Here is a 10,141-nt window from a genome sequence, read left to right as displayed (position 1 = left end):
CATCTGGCAGGGCGCATGAGCCCGCAGGCAGCGTCTGACTTGGAATATGGGGCCCTGGGTTGTGCAGAGCTTCCCAAGATGTGTGGGCGGAACACACGTCCAAGTGGGTTCACCTTGAAGCTGCTGGGGTTTAGTGTGGGGGTGAAGGAAGCCCGCAGGTGGCAAATGTTTGCACCCATATTGCAGAATGCACTTTGATCCTCATTTATGCCGTAAGAATCGAACAGATCACCCCAGATGAGTAAAGGCCAGTCGGGGGACACTAGCCACCTCACACCTAATGTTGCCATGTCAGCAGCGCTTTTTATCACATCGGAGAGGCGAGTGGGGGCACCAAGGCTCCAGAGCTTAGCAGCAGTCTGTGGAAGGTGTGTCCAGAGCCCCCAGTCAGCCTGGGGCCCACCTGTGGTCGGGGAGGGAGGGTGTCGACATGCGTTCATAGACGGTGTGTTTTTCCTGAAGGAAGCAGAGGAATGGAACGAACTGTTGTGATGGATAAATCCAAAGGGGAGCCTGTCATCAGCGTGAAAACCACAAGCAGGTCAAAGGAGAGAGTGAGTATTGCCCTTGCCCTCTCGAGTCCAGCCGGTTCCAGTGACGGTTTAACAACCACATTGATTTGTGTTAGGAGAACAGCGTTGTTTCACCCTTGAAATGTTAAGGTTCTTTGAAATACTTAGGAGACATGTTGCTATTAATAACTAGACTGTGCACAGACACGGATTAAGTTCTGAAACTTAGTCTGAAACAATCCTTGACTGTGTTTGTAGCCCATAAACGTGTTGACCCTTTGCCAATCCTATTACTCTATACCTAATCTTCAGGAGAGCTGATTCATGAACTGGATAGAATGGGCAAGGCCTAGGGCTTGTCAGGCTGGAAGGCAGGTTCTGCTCATTTTCTGTAGCTGTTTTTCCTAGTTTTTTATTAAATTAACCAAAAAGACAAGTTGAGCCCACCTGCCTCTCTTCCACGATCAGAGTGAGCTCCGTTGCCTATGTGTCCTGCACCACAGGACAAGCTTATTGCTTCTTGTTTTACTTTTTCTACTCTGGCAAACTGAACCCTTTGCTTCCCAGCTGAAGGTTCTAACTAAAACATGAGCGAGGAGAGCAGTTCCCTTTTAGTGATATAGAGCTAGCAGTGTTCACCCAAGAGCACTTTATGATGTTGAGGCTTAATTTTGAAATGAGCACTTGGGGTCCATAAAGCGGCAGTTCCCAATGCTGTGTTCCCCTGAGGAGAACCATAAAATACAGAGAAAAATCAAGGAAGGCCAATAATCTCACCAGCCAGATAACTCTGATGTTAAACAAAAATGTAAACTTGATGAGAAATACAACTAGTACAGAAAGAGATGAGGTAAGCAAAGCGGAAGCCTCCACTCTGCATGGGCCCCTCTCAGCGGCCAGTGCACCCGCCACTCACGTATCTACACGCACCACACCATGGGGCCTGGGCTCCTGGGACTTGGTGCTATGCACATCGGTGCTGTCTTGTGGAGCTGTATGTATGGGACAAAAAGGTCGGCTTTAAAGTTCAAGTTTCGAAGTGATTATAGATTGTTGGGAAGTTATCAGAGATAGTACAGAGGTCCCAAGAACCTGCCCGGTGGTTCTGTCCCAGTTAACTGTGTGGAGGTGGGGCAGCACCAGGATACTTTGTCACCAGTGTAGACCTGAGTCCTGCCACTTCAGTCCACACGCATACCTGGTCCCTCAGCACAAAGATGTCCTCCTGGACACCCCTGTAACGTTGCCCCACTCCACCAGTCCATCCCCAATGCTGGAAGCCTGTAAGCGGTTTTTTGTCACCAGCATGGTGTCCTGAGAATGTGTGTGAATGAAATCATACAACCATGACCTTGAGATTGGTCTTTGCCCTCAGCATAGTATCCCTGAAATCCATCCAGGTGTGTGTGCAGGGGTGTCCTTTTCCGCATAAAGCTTTATTACTGAGCTGTGGATGTACCGTGGTCATTTTGACCAAGTCCTCTGCTGGCGGACACTGGCTGTCTCCACGTCCCCTCTGGATGCAGCATTTGTGGGTATACTATTTGTCAGGGCAGGTCCAGAGCTGCAGACACATTGTTTGTTGTGGTAGATGCTCATTGAGTGCCCTTCAGAAAGGTTATGGAGGACACTGGCATGTGCCAGGCCACTAAGAAGTGACTAGGGCAGGCTGTGGACCCGGGAACCCAATGTGAGACACAGACCTCTCCCCCCGCCACTGCCATGCCACCCTCCCCAGCAGATGACGTCTGTACCTCAGGATGCAGGCCGTCTGTCCTTCCCTTCTCCAGCCTGCAGTGTGTGCTCAGACTCCCAGTTCTGCCCTCCTTGCAGATCATTGCTGTGTTTGGGGTTGTGAACCTGTCCTTGTAATGAGCGTGGACAGGTCTCTGTCCCCTCCTTTTTTTTCCCTCTTCAGTAAAATGTTTGGTTATGACCTTTGACTTTCTTTTGGATTGCTTTGTTTTTCATTGATATTTTGCCCCTCTGTGAGCCAGTTAAGACTGCTGAGGACCTTTTTAAAAAATGTGTCCCAGGCTCCTTCCCTGGGAATTGTGAGGCAGTGGGTCCACAGGAGGCCCTGGGTTCTGAGTTACACGAAACCCTCCAGGAGAGGCTGGCTTGTGGCCAGTGTGGGAGCCCAAGCCTTGGAGAGCCTCAGAATGGAAGTCATTTGTCAGTGTTTCCTGCCTTCTCTCAGAAATGGAAGATCACAGAAGTGCCCACAGTACTCTGCTTTACTGTGCTGGTTTACACTTGTGGGCCTTTGGCTTGCTCTGTATGGAGGCCTCCTGCCTGAGCCCTGAACCAGCAGTCGAAGGGTGACCCCACCGAGCAGAGTGATTGCTGCCCTGGCTTGTGCGCCTGCCCTATGCCTCTGGGGAGCCTGGTTTTGTTGTAGATAATACAGAGAGCTTGGCTCTGCGATTCCAGAGAAACTGCTTGCTGAGGTTTTACCCTACTCCTTCTCTTTCATTAATGCCCTTTGCAAGATTTGAAAGCAAGGCTGTAGCACCCAAACTCAGGCGGTGTGAGGCAACCCGTGCTGGGGCCTCCCTGTAAACCCCAGGGGACCCAAGGTTCTTAGTCTAGTCCAGACATGCTAATTTCACTTGCCTCGTATATTTGTCATCATCAGTTCCCTGACATTCATAAGCCAGTTTTGGTCAACAGAGCTCAAAGAGTCAGGATCGCAAGTCGGAAAGCAAAGAGAAGAGAGACATCCTGTCGTTTGATAAAATCAAAGAACAGAGGGAGCGAGAGCGCCAGAGGCAGCGGGAGCGGGAGATCCGAGAGACAGAGAGGCGGCGGTGAGTGGGGTCTCTTCTCGGGGGGATGCCCTTCCTCCCGAGCCAGCCGCCTGGGCTTGCTGGCCTCCTGCTGTCCGTGCTGCACCCGCCCATCCCATGATGTAGTCGTCCCAGCATAGTCATCCAAGGCTGTTTCTGCTCAGCAGCATCTCCTCTGGCTGAAGTTGTGCCCTGGCCCAGGTAGCACGCATACCCAGGCCACCTGTGGCTTTGACAGAGGAGGGTCTCTGGGGTCGAAGATCACCAGCTTCTCCAGTTTGCTTTTCTAAAATAGTGTGACTTTAGCTTCTGCATGTGGGCTTTAGAAAGTCAGAGTTTCTTGACCCATTTGAAGATGTTTCACTTCCAGCTGGCTTGCCCTTGGTGTAGAGCCTTCCCTGGCACCCTGGGAGCGAGTGAGGAGAGCAGGGGGGCATACCCAGCTCCCTCACCAGCTCCTATGTGTGGTGGCCAAGGGGCAAGACCTGTGATTCCTTCACTGGTGCCTGGCTTTCTCCTGTCCCCACACCGTCTTAGGTCCCTTTCAAAATGCCATATGTTAAACGTACACCCTCGGAGAGGGAAGGGGTGACAAAAAGGAGCATGAGTTGCGTCTCAGGGAGAGTGGCTGTCATCCGTGTCTCCAGGGTTTTATCTGCTCAGGAACTTCAGGGTAGTGGTTATCCTTTGCTTTTTTTTACTTTTCTGCCCTTGTTTACCTGTGGTTTCATTCTGGTGCTCTTTGAGCAGGTCCTACTGGTCTGGACCTGAGGCTCTGTGTCCACTCGCCATCATCCCTCCCTCCCAGCTCACCCTGGTTTTGCTAGTTGGAGAAGGGGAAAGGATGGAGTTTGGGGTTTCTGGACGATCAGAGCCGTTCAAGGGGCAGGTTGGAGCCTGTGAGGGGGCAGCCAGGTCACATCCAGGAGCTTGATGTGTCCAGGCTCCCTCCGAGGACCTCAGTGCCACCATGTGGACTGGGCGCCACCATGTGGGAAAGTCAGGGTGGCCTTCCTGTGTCTGCAGAGAGCGTGAGCAGCGGGAGCGGGAGCAGCGCCTGGAGGCCTTCCACGAGGGCAAGGAGAAGGCGCGGCTGGAGCGGGAACGCGAGCAGCTTGACCGCCAGTGGCAGCGCCTGGAGCGGGAGCGCCTGGAGCGCGAACGGCTGGAGCGGGAGCGGGAGCGCGTGGAGCGGGAGCGCCGGCGTGAGCAGGAACGTATCCAGCGGGAGCGTGAGGAGCTGCGGCACCAGCAGGAGCAGCTACGCTATGAGCAGGAGCGGCGGTCGGTGGTCAGGAGGCCCTACGACATTGGGCGGTAAGGCCGCAGTCAGAGTGGGGAGTGGCTGCGGCCACCTTGGTATGGGGAGTCGGGAATGCTGAAGATGGACACCTGGGCAGAGCTTGTAGCTGCCGCCTCCGCAGCTAGTAGAGTATCTCCAGAGCTGCCACTTGGTGGAGGCTTGGTGATGCTCTTGCCTTGGCAGTCCTTTCGTTGGCACTGTGGTTCCTGGGGGAGCTTGACACTGTCTAGTGGGGAGGAGACAGGCAGGCATGTGTTAGGCTGTGTTCCCTGCCATCTCCTTCGGGCTCACATGTCCTCCTGGAGTGGGAGGCACAGAGTCGGTGCTGTGGAAAAGTAGGTTGCCTTCCTCTAAGAAAGGAGGTTTCTCTCTCTCCACCTTCTCTGAGCTGCTTAACTGACGGTCTCCCATCACCCCACCACCTTTGAGCCTAATTTTTTAGTAAAAATCAGGAAGAAGATAATTGGAGACCATCCCAAATTGTATGTAGTTCGCTGTCACCCGATCTAATTCCCTTTGCTTCTGAAAAGCGCAAAGGGAAGTTCGGGTTACCATAGACAACGAGTTGGAAATGTGGTAACTCAGAATGTTGTTTCTGGAGAATCAAATATTTCATTTCACTTGCATTTGAGCTCTTGTGGGAGCTCAATACCTTGGGATCAAGGTATTAACATCCTTGTGATACAGTTAGTTCACAGTGGTTCTTCTTTCAGGACTGTCAAATGAGAATGCCAGGGTGCCTTTTGGTAGTTTGGGGTTTTTAATATATCAAGTCAAAGCGATAATGACTGAATGTTTAGAGATTAGCCCTGCAGGACATTTTAAACGATACTGTGTCTGGAGAGAGCATTCCACCTCCACCCTCTTTTTTTTTCTGCTCATTCTCTCATAAGTGAAATTTGCATCTTTTTAAAAATGAAAAACAGGCGAGATGACGCCTATTGGCCAGAAGGAAAGCGCATGGCCATGGAGGACAGGTACCGCCCGGACTTCCCTCGGCCTGATCACCGTTTCCACCACTTCGACTACCGTGACCGGGGCCGGTACCAGGAGCATGTAGCTGACAGGTCAGTGCCCCACCCCTCTCCAGCAGGGGTGGGTCTCCTTCTCTTCTCATACTGGAGGTTCCTAGTGACCGCCACACGTGGGATTTAGAGACAGACCTTGATCGGGATGTGGGAATCAGTGGTCCCTTAGGGCATTTTCGCTTTGATTCTGGGGAAGGCCTCATGGTGTATGTTTCGTGCACTGTCCTCTTACAATGGGCGGGTCCCAGGCTCTGGGTTGCAAAGCTCCCTGGGGTCTCCGTGGCCACTCTTCCTTCTTGTCCCTCCCCCAGCAGGAGTTGCACTGGAGCACAGGTCTTTGAGGAGGGGAGGGCATGGCCCAGCCTCCTTGTTCTTAAGGATGAGGAAGTGGTTTAGAGAAAGGCCGTGACCCACTGGAGCCATCTGCAGGGGTCACTGACCTACATGGGGCCCGAGCCAGCGGGCACCAAGGGGGCTGACTGCAGGGTGTGGCAGTGGCCCTCTCAGGCCTGCTTTGTGTTTTAAGGGTCTGGGGGTGTAATTTTTTTTGCCAGTGCCTCTTTAATGAAGACTATCTCATTTATTAGAAAGGCAGCCCTTGGTTTTCCAGTTTAAGCATTCTTTCTTTAAGTTTCTCATTGCGCTTGCCCAGGCTGCATATCCTTGAGCCATTTCACTGCTCATTAGCTCCTCCATGAGCGAAGGGAGATGGGGGTGAAGACAGGCTGAGACACCACTCATTTATTTAATCATGGCCGGACTTGGTTTCCGATGTGTTAGTCACATGGGTCAGATCATACCAGAGGTTAAGACCACCAAGGCTTTCTTATTATCCAGTTTGTCACCAGGCCACAGATTAATTTGGCATTGGCTTCGTGGGTTGGATCTCTACTTTTGAGACTCCTGTGAGGGACTTTAGTTCAGTAAAACCTTCCTCCCCACTTTCTTAGGCTCCGACTTCACTCCTACCCCCAGGGAGCTGCCAGCCAGCTCTTTTTTCAGGCCTGTCAGTCAATTAACTGTTCTCATGTGGTGAAAGAGGATAAGTACCCCAGTTGTTGGACTCTTCCGTGTGGTCTGCAGCAGTATCAGAGAGAGCCGTCAGCTGCCACTGGAATGAGATACTTCTGTTTTGCAGGAGGGAAGGTTCAAGATCAGTGATGGGAGAGCGAGATGGGCAGGTGAGTAAAAGCCAGACCTCAGGCTGGGAGCATGGCTGCTTCTGTGCAGTGGGCAGACATGGACATTAAATACATAGGGCTTGTTCATCTTATTCAATGGGAAGTGAATAAAGAGGATTGATTGTCTGCTTATGTAGAATGCCTTCCAGTCTAGACACATGGGATGTCCCAAACAGGGGCTTAGCAGCCTGCCGGGGTCGTTAAGCCTGTGTTTTAGGGCATCCCTGTCAGGTACTGGGGTGGGTGCCTCTGTCTGAGGGCCTGCAGGTACCCTAGGGTGTCAGCTCAGAGGAGAGCTGATGCCACCCCCATGAGAAAGGTGGTGGCAGTGTCAGAGTCGTGGCTGTTTAAATGGGGTCAGGGGGCAGAGGGGGTGGTGAAAGAATACATAGCGTCTCTTGCTCCCAAGATCTCTTGCTTCCAGAGCACTGACTTGGTTGGCCAGGGGCATTGAACCACTCCCAGCAGCATTGCTGGCTTCCAGGCCTCCACAGTACTGAGCTAGGGGTCTGAGGGCACTGGCCTGCCCTAGTGGTGTAGGGGGAGCTTCCTGTCACCAGCAAGGTGCAGGTGTTTGTCGTCTTCAGGGAAGACAGGTCTGAGTGATGCCTTGGTGGACCCAGAGCCTGGGACTCTCCGTGCTCACAGGGTCAGGGGCCCTCTGCTGGTCCTTCATGTGCATCAGTGATAGAGCGTTAGGGGTCCTCAGGGTTCTTAAGTGAGGAAGGGATCAAGAAGTGTCAGAAAGGGCCTGGGCATGTCCTCTTGGGTGGCAGGGTCTGCAGGTTGACCAGACCCAGAGGGTGGGCCTGCCACAGGCCTATCCAGGAACCGTGAGGCTGGAGTCACCCTGTCCCTCTTGGCCTTCCAGCACTACTCAGACGAGCGCCACAGCCATGGAGGACCACCAGAGCGCCACGCCCGCGACTCCCGAGACGGCTGGGGCGGCTACGGCTCCGACAAGAGGATGAGCGAGGGCCGGGGGCCGCCACCTCCACCCAGGTTAGCAGGCAGGCCATGCCAAGCCTCCCTGGGGGCATCACTGCCCTCACTTGGTCCCAGCTTGGCTTCTGTGCAAGGGATCCAGGTGTATGTGCCCGCCAGGTCACCCGGAACAGTGTCAGCCCTAGGTGTGAAGGTCCCTATCGCAGGCCCTGGCTGCTGAAGCAGGTAGCCCTGAGGCCATCTAAGGCTTGTCCCCTGTCAACAGTAGAGAAGCTTCACTCGGCCCTGTGCTCCAGAGTTGTCTGGGTGTCTTGTCAGGCTGGTGTCACAATCACCAGAAGTCTCTGCCACATCTCTAGGGGTGTTCCGGATGTTGATCAGAGACTAGGGTGCCAGTTGGATAGATAGTGACCTGCTTAACACCGAGTTCTCTTAGGCTGTTCAGCCACAGTCTTCAGTGTAAAGGGGTGAGTTCGTGCTCTGGCAGCAGGCTGTGTGGAGCCGCGTCACCGTGGGACTGGGCGGCCATCACACAGCCTGGGGCCAGGTGGCTGCACCTGCACATGGGGACTGGGTTTGGATCGTCAGCTCCCAGGGTTTCTGTCTGAAACAGCTGTTTGAAGGTGCACTGTGCAGTTCGTTGTCGACAGCGCAGTTGGATGGCTTTCAGTTGATCCATGGAGCCATGCGTCCATCCCTGCGACCCATTTCAGAGCATTTACATCACCCCCCAAAGAAGCCCCCATCAGCAGACCCTCCCCATCTCCCTGGCAACCACTAACCCACTTTCTCTCTCTCTGGATTGGTCTGTTCTAGATGTTTCCCATCAGTAGAATCACACACTGTCTGTCTGTGTCTGCTTCTCTCAGTGAGCATCATGTCCTCAAGGTGCATCCGTGTTGGAGAGAATGTCAGGGCTTTTCTCCTTTTCCAGGCTGATGAATCTCACAGTTTATGGAGGGACCACATTTTTTGTATCTGTTCATGAGTTAGTTGATGGACACTTTGGTGGTCTCCACTTTGGGGTGGTTGGTGTACAAGTTTTTGTGTAAATTCAGGTTTACCGGTCTCATACACCTTGGAGTGGAATCGCTGGGTCACATGGCCGTTCTACATTTAGCGTTTCAAGGGACCACTGTGCTATTTTCCAATGGGGCTGTACTGTTTCACATTGCCAGCAGCCCGGTGTGAGGATCCCTGTGTCTGCACGTCCTCACCTGCACTTGACACCGTCATCTGTCTTTTTGATAGTAGCCATCCTGACGGGTGAGGTGGTTGTGACATTAGCTGTGCTGAAGACCTACTCATGTGCTTACTGGCCACATGTGTTTCTCTGGGGAAGTGTCGCTTCCTGTTCTTTGCCCACTTCTCTCAGAAACTCTTGACAGGAGGGCACAATCGCCCAGCCACAGCCACAACCTCTCCCTGGAAGCATAGTGGGACCTTTGTGTGTCTGCCTTTTGTTTTGGCAAAGAGGTGGCCGTGACTGGTCGGAGCACAGCCAGAGGCTGGAGGAACATCAGGAGCGCACCTGGCCGGGCACAGTGGACACGGACACAGCGGGCCGGGAGCACTCTCGGTGGCAAGGTATTGGCTGACCCCCGCCTGCAGGTCTGGTAGGGCTTCTGGGCAGGGGCGGCCAGGGTTCCGCCAGCTTTCCTAGGGCTTCTGAGAAGGGAGTGTTAGCAGACTCTTCCTTCTCTTCCAGGTGGTGAGAGGGGCCTGTCTGGACCCTCGGGCCCCGGGCACATGGCAGATCGGGGCGGAATATCGGGGTAAGTTTTATCTGCCCATAAAGCTGATTTCTTCTCGCTCCTCAGTTCCTCTCACTTTCTGCATCCTTGATCAGCTTTCTGGTTGAGTGTTTTGAAAACACTCCCATAGCAGCCCTCCCCAGAAGGCAACCTGTGGTTGTGAATTTTCTCCTCTGGAAAAAGCCAGGGGGCTCTGAGCCTGCTGTTGCGAGGTGACACGGTGAGAACACACGCGTGCCTTTGTTCCTAGGCGAGGCGGCTTTGCACACGGCGGGCACACCCAAGGTGATGTGGTGCCTGCCGGAGGCCTCGACAGCGACGGACTGGCTGGCCAGGACCGGGGCGACAGAGACCCCCACCCCCACCAGTACCCCCACTTCACCCGCAGCTACTAGACCCCACCCGTCCACGCGTCCTGGTAGGCGGACAGACGTACTGTTGAACTCTTAGCGGAGTTACCTTGAACTTGTGGAATCTTTTAAGAAGCAAAAGCAAATCCTGCCACCGTGTTGTAGCTCAATCCAATGTGAATTCACTTTTTTTTTAATAAATGTGTTCTGCCATTTTTAAGACAAGGTTTCTGTTAATGAGGCATTCCATTTTCCATTAATAAAAGTTTATGGTTCTCA

At 53.3% G+C, this 10,141-nt stretch overlaps 1 protein-coding gene across 1 annotated transcript in view; it reads left to right on the top strand.

The window, feature by feature from the left end:
• The window catches only part of SAFB2 (scaffold attachment factor B2), a 29,944-nt gene extending 19,803 nt beyond the window's left edge, over window positions 1-10,141 (top strand). The window contains exons 13-21 of the mRNA XM_010828176.1: window positions 463-554; window positions 3,186-3,322; window positions 4,328-4,618; window positions 5,531-5,671; window positions 6,771-6,813; window positions 7,685-7,815; window positions 9,233-9,345; window positions 9,467-9,533; window positions 9,763-10,141. Of these exons, the coding sequence (XP_010826478.1) occupies window positions 463-554; window positions 3,186-3,322; window positions 4,328-4,618; window positions 5,531-5,671; window positions 6,771-6,813; window positions 7,685-7,815; window positions 9,233-9,345; window positions 9,467-9,533; window positions 9,763-9,907 (1,160 nt within the window). The 3' untranslated portion in view covers window positions 9,908-10,141. The remainder of the gene's footprint in view (window positions 1-462; window positions 555-3,185; window positions 3,323-4,327; window positions 4,619-5,530; window positions 5,672-6,770; window positions 6,814-7,684; window positions 7,816-9,232; window positions 9,346-9,466; window positions 9,534-9,762) is intronic.

This window comes from Bison bison, unplaced genomic scaffold (assembly GCF_000754665.1).
Source record: "Bison bison bison isolate TAMUID 2011002044 unplaced genomic scaffold, Bison_UMD1.0 scf7180017864492, whole genome shotgun sequence".
In the NCBI taxonomy this organism is placed as follows: Eukaryota; Metazoa; Chordata; class Mammalia; order Artiodactyla; family Bovidae; genus Bison; species Bison bison.
Note: the sequence above shows the minus strand (reverse complement) of the source record. Positions and strands in the feature narration are given on the sequence as shown.